The following is an 18,874-nucleotide window of genomic DNA, read 5'->3' on the forward strand; positions in this document are numbered from 1 at the left end:
TAAAGTGTGTAGTCCAAAAAAGATAATCTTTTAGGTTTTTACTTCCACTGTTAAAGTGAACATGTGTTTGATTCTTTGGCTCTTACACACTTACGTCATGAACTGCCAAGCTGTAGATCCAGTATTTATTCATTTTTATTAATAAGAAATGTTATCCCACAGAGCTGTTCCTGCTCTCTGCAAAAGAAAATTCTTTAGCAAAAATCCATTTCTATCTTAATGTTTTTTCAGCTGTTACACAATAACCTTGGCTTCTTCAAGTTTCATAGTCATCACACAGTGTCCAGTATTTTTTTTCCACTTCACACATTTGTATTTAACACAGCTATTAAAACAAATAAAGTAGCAGCACAGTCACACTTTCAATTTGGAGACAAAAAAAACAACAAAAAACTAAATTGCACTTTGTAAAACGTTCCCGTTCTTTAAATGTCATCATTTTTTTAAAAATGTTACAAAAATTCATGAATTACAGGATGTTAAAACTTAAAAAGACTAGCCATTGCTAATGAATTAAAAAATATATTTACAATCATTACACAGCAGTGTTTTATAACTCCAGTTAAGATTGCTTAACAAAATTAACACTTGAGAAACTCTTCCTCTTTATTTCCTCTTGATTTAAGTATCTGGAGAGAGCACAGACAGACGCAGTTGTTCGTAACTCTGTTGCTGGGGACAGAGCTATGGCATCTCACTGGTCCCAACAACATTAGTTATGCTTCCATTAGCTTGAGTTCATGCAGCATTGCAAAGTTGATTCACAAGTCAGTGAGACTATGGAAATGGTATTTCCTAATGGAAATGGGAATTATGTGCATACAATGAATATTCAACAAAACATTATTTAAAGTTGGCAGACTTTATGAAAATGCATATTTAGAAAAGTGGGAATTTTGGTAAATGTTAAATTAAAAATATGGAAATGAACCCCAAACCTAAGATGCCCCCACGCTAAGAGAAACTCACCTTTCTCTTTCAAGATATGGAGTTCGCTCAAATCACATGGTTTCACTTTACCGGTAAAATACACTTGCTAATCACATATCTTGGTGGGTGTGGTGCACAACTTGAAGGGATGTTTTTACAGCTCCAAATTAAATGAACGTTATCATGCTAATGGAAACATAGCTATGGAAACTGTAGCATTCCTGGGCTCCTTGGGAATGGTTTTGGCTGATCTCCACCCATGGAGACTGCCTCTCCTTCATGTAGACTTTGCCCAAAGTTGAGGCTGTGTACTGGTACCACCGATGTCCGGGATCTGATCAGCAAAGGAGTGCATCATCCACTGGTCCTCCGAGATCCAGCCCATTGCTTCAGAGAGCGAATCCTCCTTCACCGCCATTTCTGCAAGGAGCACATCCAATTACAACAATGGCTCCTACAACCAAGTGCCACAGAGGAGAAGTGATTAAAGTATTGGTTATTTGTTTGATGAAGTCAAAATAACCCAGCAGGTCCAATCCACCACCAGCTGCCTTCGCTCAAATCCCTCACATTCCCTCAGTGTACTCCCAAAATGGATGCCTTTGGTGGTCCAAGCCATACACAAAAACTAGCAGCACACCACTTATGCACCCTACATAATTACCATGGTCACGTTTCAATTCCGTCACGTTTCAATTCTGGCACAATCATTCTACAGAAGGCAACGAAAAAGGACAGACAGAATATTGGATCTTGTGATTAGCTGTGTCTGTCGTATCCAGTCCGAGCAGACACCTCAGAAGGCACAGATGGTGCAGTCCTGTAGTGCTTTGTGCTCAGGCCTGTATGCTGCTCACCCAGTCCACCGCAGGCCTCAGCGAAGGAGAAGTCACAGTGGCTGTTACTGGTCTCTGGGTCCTGCTCTCCGCCCGCGTGCCCATAGGCTGCCTCGTACTTGGGGTCATGCTGCTCCTCCTTAATAGAAATCCTCTTAGCATCCTCTGAGAGGGGAAAAGGGTGTTTAAAATAAAATATTATCAGCTTGACCTTTCATTTAGCCATGTAGATCAACTGATAACTCTGTTACCTGGGGAAAGGCATTTTATAACCGACCTGGGGACTCAAAATGGATGTTGAATACAAGGGATTTTAGATTTTATAGCTTGCCAGATGTGGAAAATTAATGATGTGATAATTTGGCACTACTGACAGTTTGCTGAAGCTTTGTATTTCTATATAATCCACAGGGAAGAGTGCCCCCTACTGGCCAATCAATGACTCTTCTAGAGCAATTCTGCCACATACTTCAATATTGGGGCATTTAGCTGAGGACTTTACCCAGATATACTTTGTATTATTTTACCAGGTATCCCTACCTGTCTTTGAGCAATACACATATATAGCCTTATGTATAGTATTTTGGTGACCGTGTTACCTTTGGCCAAGCCCACATCAAAGGAGTATTCCAATTCCTGCACTTCCTGGCTGTGCACGACACCCTTGAGCTGGTCGCGGAGCTCCTTCAGCTTGATGTAGAAGTGCACTTTGTCCTGGGCACGGGGGAACTGGGCACAGCGGGCACTGGAGGAGGGCATCAGGTAGCACACCTCCAGGAGGCAGAGACAGTGAAGGCAGTAACAGGGAAGGCAGGAGGCAGGGACAAGGACAGGGAAGGCACGTGGGCAGTTCATTAGGAAACAAAACACACTTCCACTAAATGCAGTGACCTTAGATCAGGGGCAGCACTGGCTCAGGCAGTAAGAGCAGTCATCTTGCAGTTGGAGGGTTACCGGTTCGATCCCACCCTGGGTGTGTCAAAGCATCCCTGAGCAAGACACCTAACCCCCAAATGCTCCTGATGAGTAGGTTGGTGCCTTGCATGGAAGCCAATCGTCGTGTGTGTGAGTGTGTATGAATGGGTGAATGAGAAGCATCAATTGTAGAGCGCTTTGGATAAAGGTGCTATATAATAGCCAACCTTTTACTATTTGACCTCTTTATCCCAGTAGTCTAGGGACCTGACATCTGACTTTGGGCACTTCAACATTGAAGTGGGAATTTCACCATTCACTTTACCGTGGCCAAGATACAGTGTGTGTGCTTAGTGTAATGTGCAAAGACAACCAACCAAAGATTTTTTTTTTTTACTCCAGTTTCAGTTTTGCCCATATTTTGATTCTTACGATTGTTATGAGGGGAGAGGACTTACTGTTTCTGTTTCCGGAATCTTGTGTGGCTGTATGCCAAATTGAAGGTTTTTTGCCTTGATTCCAAAAATCTCTTTACTGAAAATATCATAAATACCTGAAGAAAAATGAATATAAAAGAACAAATTATTGCTCATATTTGTAATAGTTATCTTGAAATCATTATGACAGAAACCCGCCTTTTTTATAAAAAAAAATAAAAACAGTAGTGAAACAGACCCGCTGAATTGTAAAAAAAAAGCTACTTTCAACATCAGGACTTACATTTGCCGTTGAAAACAGCGATGAGCGGCTTGTATTTCTTCAACTTCTCCACTAAAAGTCGTCCTCCTTCACGAAACTCTTTACTGTACAAAAGGAGACCACATAAACTTTTAAGTAACAGTTCATAAATGTTGCACAAATGAGAGGGCATTGAGTCCTTGCTGAATTCTGTGCACACTAACAATAATTACACATTGATTGACACAACAGAGCAACAGCGATTGAAGTAAAGGATCCCATTGCTCAACCCCCGAGCTCTCTACTTAGGAGTTGCATGTACAGTGTGCAAACTTACATCTATGTCCAATTATACACCATTTCTCATGTCTCATGGTCACATTCATGGTCAGGATTTTCTCTGGAAACTGGGGTGTACTACTGAACTAAATATGCTTCATCGCTGGATATACAACCCCAGAGCCCTCTATTTCCTTGTTGCAGATCATATTAATTTTAACAATTTATTTTGACAGTATTGCCTCAGCATTTCCACGCCTGCTCACCTCGAGAGATCTTTGCTTCCTGGTGTGGTCCTCTCCACCATGTTGGTGAATCCTATCCCATACTTCTCTGGCAGTGACTGATCATGCATGTGATTGAGCTGTGCGTCGGTGAGACCAGATAAGAAGAGGCACTTCCCTTAACAAAATAACAGTTGTTTGTTCAATATCTTTTCAACAACAGTGCAGAGTGCTTCAATAGCTTGGACAATTAGCACACACTGTTTTTGAGATGTTCAACTTCAGCTTACAAAATTCAACTTACAAAAATGGTTTCCTGGATTTGGGTAATGCCGTCCCTTGTAAGCTGACATCAGTCCTGGGTTGATTCCTATCTAATGGATAAAATGGCGGTTAGTAACAGAGTAATGGGAGAGAAATGCTGGATCGCGAGGCTAAAATCAATATCACCAAATGGTGACATTTAAAAAGTAATTCAGCTGAATCTGAACATCAGTCCAATTCTCAACCTTCATATTTGCGAGGTCATCGCTGTAAAGGAGAAATTGTTCTCAACTGACCATCCTGGTTTAATAAAGGTCTAATATTTGTCCAAGGTAACTCACAATCAAGATGTCTAGATTGTAGGTGAGGATATCTGGCAGGGTTTTGGCCATGACTTCGGCCACCGACATCCCATTGAAGCGGTCCATTTTCCTCTGGCCCTTCGCCTTTACTTCACCCAGCATCTGCTTGGACTTGGAGGACTTGCCAGGAGGCCTCCCTCTTTTCCCCTTTCTTGGAGCTATGAGGCAAAATAACTGTGTTACTAACAGACCTGAGTTGGTCAAATACCTAATTGTTTCAGATTCAAATACTTTTCTGAGTTCAAGTAATCTTGCCTGGTGCAATTGAGCCAACCAAGAGGATCAGAAGGCAGGGTTTGCAGTTTTTGAGAGCAATTCATAGGTCCCAATACTCCAGACAAGCTCAATAAAGCGTAGAAAGCGTTTCAATTCTAAACAATTTGGGATAATAAATGCATCCTTCCTGAAGTGCAGTGGCTTAATTCTGCTTTTCATCCATCTGAAATCCTGACGTCACTATTGAACTAATTACTGATGAATGCAGATTAATTTTGCTACATGCATTCACTGTTTCAACCAATAGAATTTAAATCCACGCTACTCAACTCCACATCCTGTGGGCCGCAGTGTCTGCAGATATTTGCTCTAACCGTGCACTACACCACCTGATTTCACTCAATATCTTACCTCCTTTGTTCAGACAGTAAAGATCATTAGTGAAATCGGGTGGTGTAGTGCCCGGCTGAACTGAATACCTGCAGATACTGTGGCCGGCAGGACCTGGAGTTAAGCAGCACAGCTTTAAATATTCAGGCTAGATTCTTAATAATTGATAATTGTGCAATAGAGGTAAATGGAACAAACAGCGGTGGACGAGGGCTGGCTTTCCCTCCTGTATGGGGTAAAACAGGTACTGCCTTCCAGGCAGGAGCATCAGAGGGATGTAAACACCTCTGCTGCACTGCTGCTTGTGCATGCTGCTAGCTGCACAGTGGTGACTCCCAGCTAGTTGCTGGCGGTTCCAAAGAAAAGAAAGCAATAAATAAAATTGTGAAATGCCTAATCATTGGTTAAGATAAGATAGAGCCATGGCTGTGAATCAATAATATCTCATATTTATAATTTGAATTTATGAATCTATGTATTTGCACTTGGCCCAGACAGTGTGGAAATAGAGATGCTCTTGTGATGCGGGGAGTCTGTGTATGCTGTGATGGGGCATCTTCTGATGGAAGATGTGGGGTGTGTCTATGTGTGTGTTGGGGTGAAATGGGGTACTTTGCAATAGATGATGTGGGGTGTGTATGTGTGCTGGGATGAGATGCGGTACTTTGTGATGGGAGATGCAGTGTGTTTGTGTGCTGGGATGAGATGGGGTACCTTGCTCTGGGGCCGGCTCTGAGTCAGGCTGGGGGTGGATATCAGGCAGGGGCTGGGAATCAGAATCCAGGTAGGAATCCGGCTGAATGTGGGAATCGGGCTCTGGCGGGGCAGCCAGCTCTGTCATAACCCTCTCCTCACTGAGGCCATCCAACAAGTGAGATTCATCACTCATGTGGTCATACTCCGTAGTCTGGAGGGGCTCGATGTCATCAGTGGAGTGAAACCTGCACGAAAACAGACATGAATTATCAAACCTGAATTATCAAACCTTTGTGGTCACTAAAAGGAAAACCACAAATTGTCCTGAAACATTCAGGTGACCCCTCTAGCAGAGGAACCATCATGCTGACATTACCAGCACACGCTGTATCACGCCTACTGTACCTATGCAACAAGAATAAAGTGCTTCATTGCCGTTTAAAATACAAAAATCATTCAGTGCAGCATAATTTAACGGAAACTGCACATGGTCTTCATGGTGGTTCAAGTGAGAATTCTAAGTTTCTTTTCTCAAGTTGATGGTCTGTTCTGACAGCATAAACACACAAGGAAGAAGTCACAGTGAGCAGTGCATGCAAAAACGTACATGTCAGACGTAATTTTTTAAAAATAAAAAAACTCACCAGTGCTGTAGGTAATCCGTAGAGACCGTCAAAGATGCATACTGCTTTTCTTCCATCGTTATGTTGGGTTTGCTTAATAAATACAATAATGTTCACAGTTGAGGTTAAATTAGGTTGCCAAATCCACCTCTGCGGCGTTAAACAGACATCTTTTTTATTTCAGATAGCTGACAAAACAAAGACAAATAATCATTCATCTGGGTGTGATTGTCATTGATTAATTTCAGTTTGCACTCACGAGCATATGATAAATAGCATGGCTAATCTATTCTCCGAACAATAAAATGAAATAGAAAAAAAAAAACGCGAAATCATAAGCGTGTTATGAAAAATGACTCACCTGCCATATAAAATGTTTCTATTTCTGTTATTCGCAAAAGGCTGTGTGGCTGTAATTCAAAATCCTATACCAAAAAGTGATGCTTTTAGGATGCAGAAATCAAGATAAGCAGGACCGCAATAAAAAAAATCCCCAGAACCTACCAATAGCACATAGGAAGGAGGGGGGGGCATATTATTGTTCATTATTAATAAGGACTTGATAAGTATGATCCAACATCGAAATATATCGCTATTTTAAATATTTCAATGGTTGCCAGAATACGAATTTATTTTTTCAGCTAGTGGGCCTTTAACAGAATAATGTGACGTGCGAATCACTTGTATGTCCCCCATGCCATTATCGCTTTATTTTAACACGTTCTGGGGATCCAGCGTTACTATGAATTGGTAAAACAAAGAGAAATGGTCGTTCTCTGAGGTGGCTACTATCTTACTATTAGTACATTTGAATTATAGATTTCATTATATCGACGGCATATACCTCGAAGAAAGTACAGTCCAATGAGTGTCGATATACCAGCGGTTTGCTTTTGATATAATGGCATACCGTTTAGATACCTAGCTTAGCTGTACGGTCTGATCCGCCGATGGTAGCTTGTCAAAACCGCTTACGAAGGCCCTCTGCCCGGCTTTATGGATACTTGGATGTATGTTGTGGCTGTTTCAGCTTTGTATTGAATAAATGTATCAAGCGTTGTCTTATTCTATAGGCATATGAGCCGACAACGATATACTGCATTTACCATATATTCAGTGAGTGAATGACGCTAAGGTCGTGACCCTCTGAAACATCATTTAAATGTGCCAATAAAAAAATAAAATGAACACAAAAATGACATTTACTTCAGATCATTTGTCTTTGTGGTGCAGTTTTCTTGAGACCAAAAGGCTATCAGATTTAGATGAGTCTGCTTCTCGGAACCAGTTTCCCGTGTGTTATGTATGCACACTGATCGATCTATTTCCGACCATAAAGATTTTGAACCAATTTAAATGACTGGAAAAATATGTTGTAGAACATTTCATTCAAGTATTACTTGTGATCTGAGTCTTTATTTGCAATGTTTTCTGGAAACAAGACTAAATTGCACCTAGATTGCCTAATATTAGGGGAATCAGTAGTTAAGCACCAAGCATAACATTATATATACTAGCATACTCCAAAATCTTTGGATTTTTGTTTCAGACAAAGACAAATACATAAAGTGCCCACTGAGTGTATATAACAGTGTCAATAAACACGCTCATCCACATCCCTTTCTGAAAACATTTACTGGTTCACATGACAACATGATATCACTCCATAATTGGGCAAGTTAAATATTAACAAATTTACAGTCATGAGGAAGGTAAAAAAACAAACAAACAAACAAACAAAAACAAAATCCCTCTTTAAAAAACCCCCAAAGCCCAGCTAGGCCCCTCCCACAGCAGAGTGACAATTGGCTTGGACGGCTCCAGTCTGTTCTGCTCCCCGCCTTCCTTCCCATACCCTTCCCCCGGTTCAGCACTCTACAGTTCATCCCTCTCTGTCGAAGCCTGCAAGACAGAAGCAACACATCACAACACAGGCAGATGGAAGTTACTGTGCCAGTATTAACCCTTCGATGAGTAGGTTTTTTGGAACATTTTTTCAGTCAGTGCTAGTCTAGACCTCCCATTGCCTTCAATAACCAGTAGTGATTGTTAAAGAATAATATCAGCATCAGTTAAGAACATTCTAAAATCACAATTGTGATCTTATACCTTGAAGGGTTAATAAGCATCCCACAAAATCTTTCCCCCTAAAGGGCTTGAAAAGATCTCTCTTCCAATAGAAATGTGCATTTCAACATTTCTGAGTCGGAAGTAGAAGTCAAAAATCAATTCTGGTTACGTGCCAGCCAATTGTGGTCAGCTTGGGGTTCAAGTAGGGACCTTCAAGAACTATAAGCGGGCGTTACAAAGCTACATTCTAGCCTTGACTTAAAATAAGGTCAAATAAAGGGAATTCTCATGTTAATTGCTGTGATTACAGCTTTTATTCACTTACCGTTTCCTCGTCTTCTGCTTTTACTTCATCTTCAGTAGTATCATCATCATTATCATTATCATCATCATCATCATCATCCTCGGCTGGTTCTTCGGGCTCCTCCTCGGGCTCCTCCTCCACCTGTGGAAGAGGGGTGGAACAGCACAGCAGAGCCAACCAGTGGTACATTACCCCACCTACCATTGACCATCCTTTTCCCTTTTTCCCCTCTCTGCCATGGGTTGGGCTTGGTTCATAAGCCTGATGCATACTGTACTTAAGCATTTATCAGTTAAGTCAGCTGCTTTTAAATGCAATGATAAACTGAAGCGTAGTTTTGTCATCCTGTATAAAGATCAATCCCTGAATTTAATTTATTGAAACAAAGTGCATCTTTGCTTGAAGGATACAAGCCTTTTAATATATGTGCCTGCTCATTGAAGAACACAAGGCATTTATTGTATGTCTGGTCGGCCCCTTGTGTATGCGTCTGCTAATACTGATACAAGGAATTTATGGAGCCGTTTACTGCTCATGGACAGATTCAATATTTCAGCATTTAACATACTGTACACTATTATCCAGACTGAGAAACCCATTCCATTCCAAGCATTTTGACAGCTGGGATGTTTTCACAGAACCAACGGAGGTTAAGTACGTTTCTCACGGGTTCACCAGCAGTGGCTCACATGGAATCAGTTACAACCTTTGGGTTTCAAGCCCAGAATCCCTACTGCATAGCCACAGATATGAGCCAGTTACTGCACTGTACATGCCTGCTCATCGAGATCCACATTCATGCTGAGCCTTAGCATCCGCTCTATCCGGTCTCCGTAGGCTTTGGTGTCGGCCAAGTGGAAGCCAGACCTCAGGGTGGCCGTCTCAAACAGAACCACCGCAAGATCTGAGGCAGTCTGGTCGTCAGGGTTGTCCTGTGGGAGAAGATTGGGTTTGTATCGAGTCGGGAAGTTTTCACTACTCCCATTCCAGCTCCAACTTGCATCCGCCCACGCAGTGGGAATGATGAACAAATTATGCATTTAAAAAAAATTCAGTCATGACTTCCCTGATCAGAAGTACTTTGGCAGTGCTATGCTACTGGATACAAAACAAAAGTTGGGAGATATTGTTGGAAGGAAAGATGCATTTGGTAAACCCAGAGAAATCTCAGGCCATTCATCTAAGGTCAGATAGAAGTTTCGCATTTGGATGAGAAGAAACTTACCGAGACCCGTTTCAACATCTCTTTGATGAGGGGATGTTTGGGGTTTATTTCTAAGGTCTTCTTCTGACTTGCATAGTAGCTGGTAGATTAAAAAATAAAAATGCAACATTAAAGCCGGCATGCAGTAAAAACCATTAAGATTAGCAGAAATATTAATACTTTAATATCTTATTTTAATATTAAACTTACTTTGTGGAGATATCTTTTCCGGTTTGATAAGCCTGTGCCTTCATGATCCTCTCCATGTTCCCAGACCAGCCGTACTGACTGGCGACCAGGGCACAGGGAGAGTTGGTTAGCCTCTGGGAGAGGACAGACTTCTCAATCTGAAAAGCAGGAAACACAATCACTTTCAAAATGGTGAAAACCTGTCCCAAACCATCCAAAAACCCTACCATCCCAATCTTCAGCGGCTGCAGATTGGTGGGGGGTGGTGAAAAAATAATTATTCATCAAATCACTACACAAACAGGTGAAAGTACCTGATCCTTCAGGGCCTTGTCCTTCAGCCAGTTGGTGAGGGGCTCAAATTCCTTCTCCTCTGCCTCCCTCTTCTCCTTCGCCTTGTTGCTCTCGTCAAACTTTACGCCCTCCTTGGCCACGTTCTGGAAGCGCTTTCCGTCGAACTCGGGCAGGGCCTGGATGCAGTACTCGTCCACGGGTTCGGTCAGGTAGATCACCTCGTAGCCCTTCTTCAGCAGCTTCTCCACGAAGGGAGAGGACTCCGCCTGGGGGGGGGGGGGGGGGGGGTGAGAAGTTTAGGGGAGGGACGTGAGAAAGGTCGCAGGCGAAGGTCCCTTTAGTCCTTTTGCTCAAACTCGCAGAGAACAGGCCATTCAGGCCAGCAATGCTCACTTTTACCTCCAGTGATATTACAATTACCCCCAGTGTAGTTTTCCATATGGATGAATTTGCATGTCAGAAATGGGGAATGTACCGAAGGCAATATTACAATTTGAAATTAAAATGACACTTGCCATCAGCCTGTCTAAACTGAACCTTAGGGTGTTTGTCACAGCGAACTACTTCAGAGAATTCCACTACTTCTGCACTTGCCCAAGCCTGGGAACAGCATCTTGATTGGTCGCTATGTAAATGTGATTTGCTTGGCTTCAGTAGGGATAGTGGAGTGATTTTTACCCAAGATTATTCTGGATGTGATTTAGAGAGCATTTCATCATTGCCAACGCTGCCTGACAGAAAATGTAATGAATTTATGATTTGTCATTAAAAGAAAATAATTCCACGCCCACACGGACTACCCGCTCTCCCACCCCACAGCAGCAAGTTTGCCTAGAGCCATCCCCACTGGCATGCAGAGTTTCAGCCCCAACCAATCCAGAAGCCCAAGCACAAACACGGCATACATGGACATGGAGGAAAGGAGGGGGCAGGTACACCTGTAAGTTTGCTAGATTTTAGCTACCCTTATAACTACTACAACTTTCCAAAATAAGGACATCCACACATTTTCTCCAGTGCAAATTTCATACGCATTTATTCAAGAGCGAAGTTCTCCCTACGCTTATGAATTTATAATTTTGCCTCAAGCTTTTCTGAGCTTTTCCTAGTGGGCGGTAGTTCTCCATCTTTGAACAACTATAGCACTGTAAATTACGGCTAAGCAGGTGCTCCTACCTCTTTCCTGCTGCTCCCGGCCATGAAGTAGATCTTCTCCTGCTTCTCCTTCATCCTCTCCAGGTACTGCTCCAGGCTGGAGACCGATGTCTCACTGTGGGATGTCTGGAAGCGCAGCAGCTTGGCCAGGCGCGTCCTGTTGGAGTGGTCCTCGATCACGCCCAGCTTGATGTTGGTGCCAAACTCCTTCCAGAACTTGTCGTTGTAGTGCTCCTCGGCGATCTTCTTGATCATGTCCAGGGTCTTACGCACCAGCTTCTTCCGGATGACCTGAGGATTCCACCAAAAAGGAGGTTGTTAGCCTTGTAGCCAAACCACTGATGGATTTTATTCAATAATCAGAAGCCAAAACATAATCCAGTACCACTCTTAAAAACTACCAATGGATAACACAAGAAGGCTTGAAAGCTCATTTCCATTGTGGTCCTAAGCATCCTTAGAGATTGGGGGGAGGGGGACCTTCCCAATCTCACCACCCCAGCCACCTATTTTGATAATTACAATGATTAACAGCAATTGTTTAGAACTGTTCACACACAAGATGTGGTGTGGTGGGAATTCAACCACAACAGGCAATGGGTTGCCCAAAACTCACCTTGAGCAGTTTGTGCTGCTGTAGAGTTTCTCTGGAAACATTCAAGGGAAGGTCATCGGAGTCAACCTGAAGGGACAAGGCTTTAACATTAACCCTTTGAAGTGTAATTTCTATGAATTTTTATACCAAGTCAGCCTTCTAGAACTCCACTGCGTCCAATTACCAGTAGTGATCATTACATCAGCATTAGTTAAGAATATTTGAATGTTCAGTTAAGAATATTTTAAATCACGTGTGATCTAACACCTTAAAAGGTTTAAACATGCTTGAGATCCCTCTGGATCAGACCCCGGGTTCAGACAACTCCCTCTCTCTGCAATTAATACGAAAAATGAAATTAAAAAAAGAGATGCTCACCACACCCTTGACGAAATTCAGATACTTGGGCATCATGTCATTGAAGTCGTCCGTGATGAACACTCTACGGACAAAGAGCTGCGATAGAAGGACAATGTGGGTTATGGCTGGCCAAAAACAACAGGAAACTTCCCTCCATAAGCACCACCAAGCAGTGGATAAAAGGCGGTACCTTGATGAAGTCGTTCTTCTTGGTGCCGTACTCGTCAAAAAGCCCCCTGGGTGCGGCCCCGGGCACAAACAGGATCGATTTGAAGGTGACCTCTCCTTCAGCGGTGAAGTGAATGTGAGACAGGGGCTCGTCCGTATCCTGCAGATCACAGAGCCACAGAACCGGTTTCAGAAGAGCGAAGAGAATTTTTGGCAAAACCATAACCTGGCCTCATTTTACACAGCTCCAGGGCTTGATACAGAACTCCGTTTTTATTTAATAGATATACTAGACTACCGGATGATTGGCGATGGTCCCATAGAAACTAGGGATGCACCAAGCTGATCAATGGATCTATATTGGCCCCCAATGCCACCACATTTTGAGGCTCATGTCTCAGCATGGTGCCCGATCTGAATCAGGTTCACTCTGTTATTATTTGCATATTCATTCTTGCCTGTAGCAAAGTGCCTATACTCTGCCTTTCTCAGTATTCCGTTTAAGCCAGTCTAACTGGTTGAAAGCAATTCCGCCCCACCTAATTAATTCATCACCTCCTCAGAACCAGGGCTGAGGATCAGAGTGTCGGTCGTACCCGTGAAAAGGTCTTGTAGAAGGCGGTGTACTCGTCCTCCTCCACTTCTTTGGCCGGTCTCTGCCAGATTGGCTTGATATCATTCATGAGCACCCAGTCCCACACTGTCTTTTCTACCTGGAGACAAAATGGCCACCCAATTCATTTTCATGTCATGGAACAAAATAATGTCATAATACACTGACAGACGCATACTAATCACCACAGTCCTTAAATGAAGGAGGCTGCAGCAAAGGGACAAAACATTAAATATGACAGGATATTCCAAAATGGAAAAAAACTAAAACAAGAAAGGATTGGGTGGGGGTTGATTTAGTTAAGGTGTCCACACTGTTCTTACCTTCTTAGTCTTCGGCTTGTCCTTGTCCTCCTCTTCCTCCTCCACGTCAGCCTCGTCTTCGGTGGCATCCTTCTTGTCGGATTCAGCATCGGCCTCTTCCGCCTCATCGACAGGCTCCTCCACCGTCTCAGTCTGAACAGGAAGAATTCGCTTTATACGTTTCTACAGCTTCAAGCAGCAGCTTATCACAGCACAGGTCCACAAGGTATTCCATTCAAGCTCTTGCTCAACAAATTTACTGTCTTTTTAGAACTTGCTAATTGCATCACAGCCTTGCAAGTACAAAGTTGTCCTTTTCTCATTGTTGCAAGTAAAATCCCATACTGTGAAACTCCCTAGAACAGGACACTGAATCTACCCTGAGGAAACAGGACTCTCACCTTGCTGCTCCATACGTAGATGGGGAAGTTGATGAACTGGGAGTATTTCTTCACCAGGTTCTTGATGGTCTCCAGCTCCAAGTAGTCTGATGCCTCCTCCTTCATCACTAGCCTGTTTATTAAAAAAGGAAATAGTTTTTCTTTGGAACAGCTATTCCATGCGTCAACAATGCCTACACATTACTGAAGGTACCTTTACAAATAAATTATCATTTTATTGAGTTTTTTTGGAAGCCCACTAGTCAGTGGATTTTCATAAACATGATGAGACTGAATTACAGTTCTGCAAGTTCTGAAATGGTAGCAATAGTTGCAGTAGCAGCAAAACAGCAATCATAAAGATGATGATAAATAATCTGCAGAAGACCTAAGCAAGCTACCAATGTGGATCCAGAAAGGCAAGTCAATCAGATCCATAACCATAGTGAGCTTGTCACAGCCATCACTCACGTGATGGTGGTGCCTCTGCCCATGGTGTCCCCGCGAGGATCCTCGATGACGGAGAACTCATTGGAGTCCGACTCCCAGATGTGCTGGGTGCCGTTGTTGTGCTTGGACGTGACGATGACCTTGTCGGCCACCAGGAAGGCCGAGTAGAAGCCGACACCGAACTGGCCAATCAGCTCGGAGGTGGACTGGCCCTCCGTCTGCATCTCCGTCATCTTGTTGAGGAACTCGCTGGTGCCAGACTTGGCGATGGTGCCCAGGTTCTTCACAAGGTCCTCTTTGGTCATGCCAATGCCTGTGTCTGTGATATGCAGCATGTTCTTCTCCTTGTCGGACTGCATGGGGAATTTACACATATATGAACGACAGATTTTAATAATTTCCCCCCCTTTGATGAGATCTGACAGTTTACGTATTAGTACTGTACTTTCATGAGTTGGACAGAGAAAAAGTAAAACTGGATATTAAGTACATTTTCAGTACTGATGTAACTGATGTGACTTCGGCTAATAACTATAAGATGTTGACATCAAAGGTATAAATGCTGCATTTCATCTTCCAAGATGAAACATTTTTCAGAACTCAGTCAGTATAGTCAGTATAAAATTCAATCCAGTCAATAACTTGTTTACAGCTTTTGGTCCTCAGGTTGGCAATGTTTCAAATACAGATAATTAATTTAATGTCGGTGGAACCCACCAAACCAGTTCCATAAGGAGGAACATCACACATCACCCACCTTAATTTTCACTGTGAGCTCCTCGTTACCGGAAAGAGCGTCGTCATTGGTCAGGGACAGCAACCGGATCTTATCCAGGGCATCTGAAGCGTTGGATATCAGCTCTCGGAGGAAGATCTAAATTCAGAACGGAAAAGGATCAGCTCCATCTGGCGCTTTGTGCGGCGTTCTTATCTGATGTTGCAGCATCGGGAGCGCTAACCTCCTTGTTCTTGTACAGAGAGTTGATGATGAGCTTCATCATCCTGTTCACTTCGGCCTGGAAGACGTGCTTTTCCGACTTCTCCCGGATCTCCTTTATCTGAGCAGCGTTAAGGCCGTCCAGCTGGATCGCCTCCTCCTCCCTACAGTGGGCACAAAATACCAGAGTCAGTCGGCATCACAGAAGACAACACACTCCACCCTACACCGGGGTAACAGGAATATGGTTAGGAGAGAACATGATGAGTAGTAAACTAACATGAATGAAATGAATGCAGCCACTTCACTTTGGCGTGGCATCTGCTCATGGCTCCATTTTAATAACAACTCCGAGAAACACTAGTATGGCACAGGAGATGCATCCCAATAGCCTACTCTAAAAAATGTCTACTCCTTTCCTTCACTCATATTTGGAGGCATTTCTTTCCATATGGACCTTGAAAACTTAGCACAATGATCAAATGGTAAATGGTAAAATGGTCGGCATTTATATAGCGCCTTTATCCAAAGCGCTGTACAATTGATGCTTCTCATTCACCCATTCATACACACACTCACACACTGACGGCGATTGGCTGCTATGCAAGGCACCGACCAGCTCGTCAGGAGCATTTCGGGGTTAGGTGTCTTGCTCAGGGACACTTCGACACAGCCCGGGCAGGGAATCAAACCGGCAACTCTCCGACTGCCAGACGACTGCTCTTACTGCCTGAGCCATTTCGCCCCAAATGGGCTCAAATGCATTTTACACGTCCCTGCTAAACTCAGAACCACCAGAACCTTTGATTCAAGGCACACAGCCTGCACCTGCCTTAATGAACCGCTCAAGCTGAGCCTCTGAAACACCCAGCCGGCTCAATGCACTCGGGGACCAGAGCAGCAGAAAGTTAATTGATATTTCACCGCTGCCTGCAAGCTGATCTGTCCGCAGGGAGAAAGTGTTTACCCATGTACACCATCTGTTAGGCAAGGTTGCAGTTTCAGTGCGCTTTCAGAGACGGTGACAGCGGAAGGGAGAGCAGCGAGCTGGTAACAGGGAGTAACAGCCGGTTGTCATGTGAACGCGTTAGCGGCGCGTGGCTACTGTATTTAGCACACAAACCTCTGCACCACCTCGTCATCAGTCTTGGACGCATCTCGACTTTTACCAAGATCCTCCTCCACAGTGGCGTCGATGTCTACATCTACATCGTCGTCCGCTCTGACTGAAGCTGTGAACAGAAGAGAGTGTTGCTCGTGATTTTTCGCCCTTGAAAAGAGCTGCAGTGCCAAAAAGTTGACATTTCTTTCCATGGCAAACCCTTTAGGACCGGTAGAACGTGCTTTGATATCAAATTCTCTTTCCGTGCTCAAGGGTGTTCTCTTGTCAGCAAATGCATATTTAAATAACATTAAATTGAGCAATGCTTAACAAAGCTTAACGGAAAGTGATCTACATTGTGTAGGGTCCTACACCCACCACTCATCATTAACTGTAATTCAGTGCTATCCAATGAACACGCGGGTATGTGCAATTGGTAAACTATTCACGTGGGTTTCACATCCCTCAAGTTACTCACACGATTCTAAAACCAAGCAAAACAATATCGTAAAGTAATTGAATAGCCTGCCATGCACAGCAAAATGAACACGTCCTTGCAGCCGCTGCCCATTTTTGTGCAAGAGCAGAAGTACTGGCAGAACAGCCATCCAGATAGCGATTTCATGTCCAGAGTAGGCAGCAGGCAGGAATTCCAGACTCATCACTACGTACCATCAAAATAATTCATTTTCTGGAAATACAAATTCCAGCTATAAATGTGTTACAGTACTGGCAACACATCGTGTAACGTTAGGCCTATACTGGCAAAACAAGTTTTAGGATCCCTAACCTAGGACAATTATATATCTTTGCAAAGGTTAGCCAGTTTAGCGGCTAATACCGGCGCAAGTGCTAGAGCGTGTACTAGTCCAGCTATAAGGTAAATGTCATACGTAACCAGCGAATAGCAGTGTGGATTGGCATCATTCGCTAAAGTTGTATCGTTTCATTTCAGGAAATGAAAAACTGGCATGATATCGAGACAATGCACGTAATGTAACTGTAGCCAACGTTAGTCTATGCACCTAGCTATGAAGCTATAACGTTCGTGCTTCGCAATTATCTAAGCATGTAGCTACGAAATTGTGATGCTCATCATTATTCCACATTGCATTGCTTTCATATCTAAATGTAAAGCTAATAAAATACAACACCAGCTGTTACTGTCAGCCGCGGCAGTAGTTTGATGTACTCGGTCATGTGGAGAGGCAAGTTCAAGTTGCTAATGCTGCTAGCTATGCAAGGAGCTCAAATTGACCAATACTTACTAACGGCTAGAAGAGCGCAAAGGAATCCAATAATCCACAAGCGTTTCATATCTGTATCGCTAGCTAAAATAGTAGCTAGTAGGATTATAACGTCTCCTCAGATAGCTGTATTCCCTATCCCCGGCAAATATTTTAACAGGAACCGACTTTACTGAAATCCTATACTTAAAGAAGAGGAAAACCAAAAACCCACCAATTGCTAGACACCACGCACAACAAGTAACCAATTAAAGAAAGATGTGGGTTTGCGATCTGCCAATCGTAGTCGTCCATGTCCAACATCATACGTCGAAATCGTGGCTGCTCTCAATTGGCTGAAAAAAACATTTTTATTACAGTCACAAGCGACTGAGAATGTAGCGGTATTATCTGTGATGATGAAAGTACATGTTACTTATTTCATAAATTTGCATTTAGCTCTGTATTTATGTAGCAAAGACATGTCAGTAACGAAATTCGTTCACTTTAACGACCAAATCTGTTGCTATAATACAGAACCAGACTGCTTTTAATGATACCCATTCACAGTAATAACTGCAAACAAAATTAATTTTAATACAAACCCATGCGTTTCTAAGTACCTATTTAATAATTATCATCCTTCTGTAATAAGTTTTCAGCCATCCTTTCCCCCCCCCCGGAAATTATCATTGTCTTCTCACCCCCTTTACTGTTTGGGATAATTTCAGTTGCTAATGCATCCCTTCCTCTGTTACAGAACAATGGCCAAACGTTAACCACCATTATATGAACTGCACTTCAGCAGATTCCCCAAACCCAAAAAATATTCATCCATGACGCCTTTCAGTACATTTACAAATACAGCATCAATTGGAAGTTTGTACAGTAGTCATGGATTCAGAGGTGGATCATGAATATCCAGAGAATATTTAACTGTCCCTGGATTATGTTACAGGTATTTTAATCCAATTTGTCTATATTATTCAAATACACTTTAAATTGTATGACACTGACATAGGGATTGGTTAAATCAAACACAAATGAAAGTCGCAAAAGGTGTGTCTGACTATCTGTAAGTACATTTCAGAACCAGCAGGTCTGTTCAGTTC

The 18,874-nt window shown here is 42.9% G+C and overlaps 2 protein-coding genes across 3 annotated transcripts; both read right to left on the reverse strand.

The window, feature by feature from the left end:
* Positions 1-129: 129 nt before the first annotated feature.
* LOC133135668 (G/T mismatch-specific thymine DNA glycosylase-like) lies at positions 130-6,884 on the reverse strand. Of its 2 annotated transcripts, none has more exons than XM_061252853.1 (11): positions 6,775-6,884; positions 6,435-6,506; positions 5,809-6,035; positions 4,468-4,646; positions 4,167-4,236; positions 3,905-4,040; positions 3,402-3,484; positions 3,140-3,234; positions 2,366-2,537; positions 1,788-1,931; positions 130-1,350 (listed from the first exon to the last, which is right to left on the reverse strand). In XM_061252853.1, exons 2-11 carry the CDS (start codon positions 6,488-6,490, stop codon positions 1,208-1,210), a joined length of 1,305 nt encoding a protein of 434 aa, XP_061108837.1. In that variant the 5' UTR covers positions 6,491-6,506; positions 6,775-6,884; the 3' UTR covers positions 130-1,207. The 2 variants fall into 2 exon arrangements, with proteins under 2 accessions (XP_061108837.1, XP_061108838.1); XM_061252854.1 differs by having other exon boundaries at positions 6,435-6,601; positions 6,775-6,855.
* A 1,147-nt stretch (positions 6,885-8,031) lies between these two features.
* On the reverse strand, positions 8,032-17,966 carry LOC133135627 (endoplasmin-like). The gene is made up of 18 exons (XM_061252783.1): positions 17,805-17,966; positions 16,558-16,666; positions 15,457-15,598; positions 15,255-15,371; positions 14,519-14,850; positions 14,069-14,180; positions 13,689-13,820; positions 13,349-13,465; positions 12,775-12,912; positions 12,603-12,680; positions 12,246-12,311; positions 11,651-11,920; positions 10,495-10,740; positions 10,202-10,338; positions 10,013-10,091; positions 9,564-9,719; positions 8,809-8,928; positions 8,032-8,315 (listed from the first exon to the last, which is right to left on the reverse strand). The coding sequence occupies exons 1-18, from the start codon at positions 17,851-17,853 to the stop codon at positions 8,289-8,291; spliced, it is 2,427 nt and encodes an 808-aa protein (XP_061108767.1). The 5' UTR covers positions 17,854-17,966; the 3' UTR covers positions 8,032-8,288.
* Between the last annotated feature and the right edge of the window lie 908 nt (positions 17,967-18,874).

The sequence above is a fragment of the Conger conger genome, chromosome 8, assembly GCF_963514075.1.
Source record: "Conger conger chromosome 8, fConCon1.1, whole genome shotgun sequence".
NCBI classification, from domain to species: domain Eukaryota; kingdom Metazoa; phylum Chordata; class Actinopteri; order Anguilliformes; family Congridae; genus Conger; species Conger conger.

Bases quoted from the DNA above. Each gene is read 5' to 3' on its own strand.
- LOC133135668 (XM_061252853.1), bottom strand. From the start codon at position 6,490: ATGGAAGAAAAGCAGTATGCATCTTTGACGGTCTCTACGGATTACCTA. The intron at 4,237-4,467 runs GTGAGTTACCTT...TTTATCCATTAG, and splicing joins ACAATCTAGACATCTTGATT to ATAGGAATCAACCCAGGACT. The intron at 1,351-1,787 runs GTGAGCAGCATA...TGCTCCTTGCAG, and splicing joins TGAGGCCTGCGGTGGACTGG to AAATGGCGGTGAAGGAGGAT.
- LOC133135627 (XM_061252783.1), bottom strand. From the start codon at position 17,853: ATGAAACGCTTGTGGATTATTGGATTCCTTTGCGCTCTTCTAGCCGTT. The intron at 14,851-15,254 runs GTGGGTGATGTG...TTCCCCATGCAG, and splicing joins AGCTCACAGTGAAAATTAAG to TCCGACAAGGAGAAGAACAT. The intron at 10,092-10,201 runs GTAAGTTTAATA...TTAATCTACCAG, and splicing joins GGAAAAGATATCTCCACAAA to CTACTATGCAAGTCAGAAGA.